The sequence below is a fragment of the Acanthisitta chloris genome, unplaced genomic scaffold, assembly GCF_000695815.1.
Source record: "Acanthisitta chloris isolate BGI_N310 unplaced genomic scaffold, ASM69581v1 scaffold31097, whole genome shotgun sequence".
Classification (NCBI taxonomy): Eukaryota; Metazoa; Chordata; class Aves; order Passeriformes; family Acanthisittidae; genus Acanthisitta; species Acanthisitta chloris.
The window spans coordinates 1-307 of NW_008683709.1; the positions used below are offsets into that span (position 1 = coordinate 1).

At 46.6% G+C, this 307-nt stretch overlaps 1 protein-coding gene across 1 annotated transcript in view; it reads right to left on the reverse strand.

Annotated features, from left to right (window-relative positions):
- Nucleotides 1–6: 6 nt before the first annotated feature.
- The window catches only part of WASF2 (WAS protein family, member 2), a gene marked incomplete at its 3' end in the record, with an annotated part of 10,301 nt that continues 10,000 nt past the window's right edge, over nucleotides 7–307 (reverse strand). Inside the window, exon 7 of the mRNA XM_009079050.1 lies at nucleotides 7–68. Within this exon, the coding sequence (XP_009077298.1) occupies nucleotides 7–68 (62 nt within the window). The remainder of the gene's footprint in view (nucleotides 69–307) is intronic.

Here is a 307-nt window from a genome sequence, read left to right on the forward strand (position 1 = left end):
TTGGGCTAACCAGGCTGGATCGTTTGGTTCCTCCAGAACCAGAACCTCTTTGGTTGTCTACAGGATAGCTGTGGCAACAAAAGGAGACAGGAACAGGGATATTAGCTGTGAGGCGAGATCGGACTGTACAGTCTCAATGTTAATGCAAATCATGTGTGTTTGCTGCAGTCCAGACACAAAAAAATATCCAAGTTCCAGCTTTAACTGGTGTTTCCATGAGACCTTACTCCCTGGGTTTAGTTCCCTTGCAGTGTTTCTTTTGGCCTACACCTCCAGAACAAAGGAAAGCTTCTAGGGACAGGCAGGA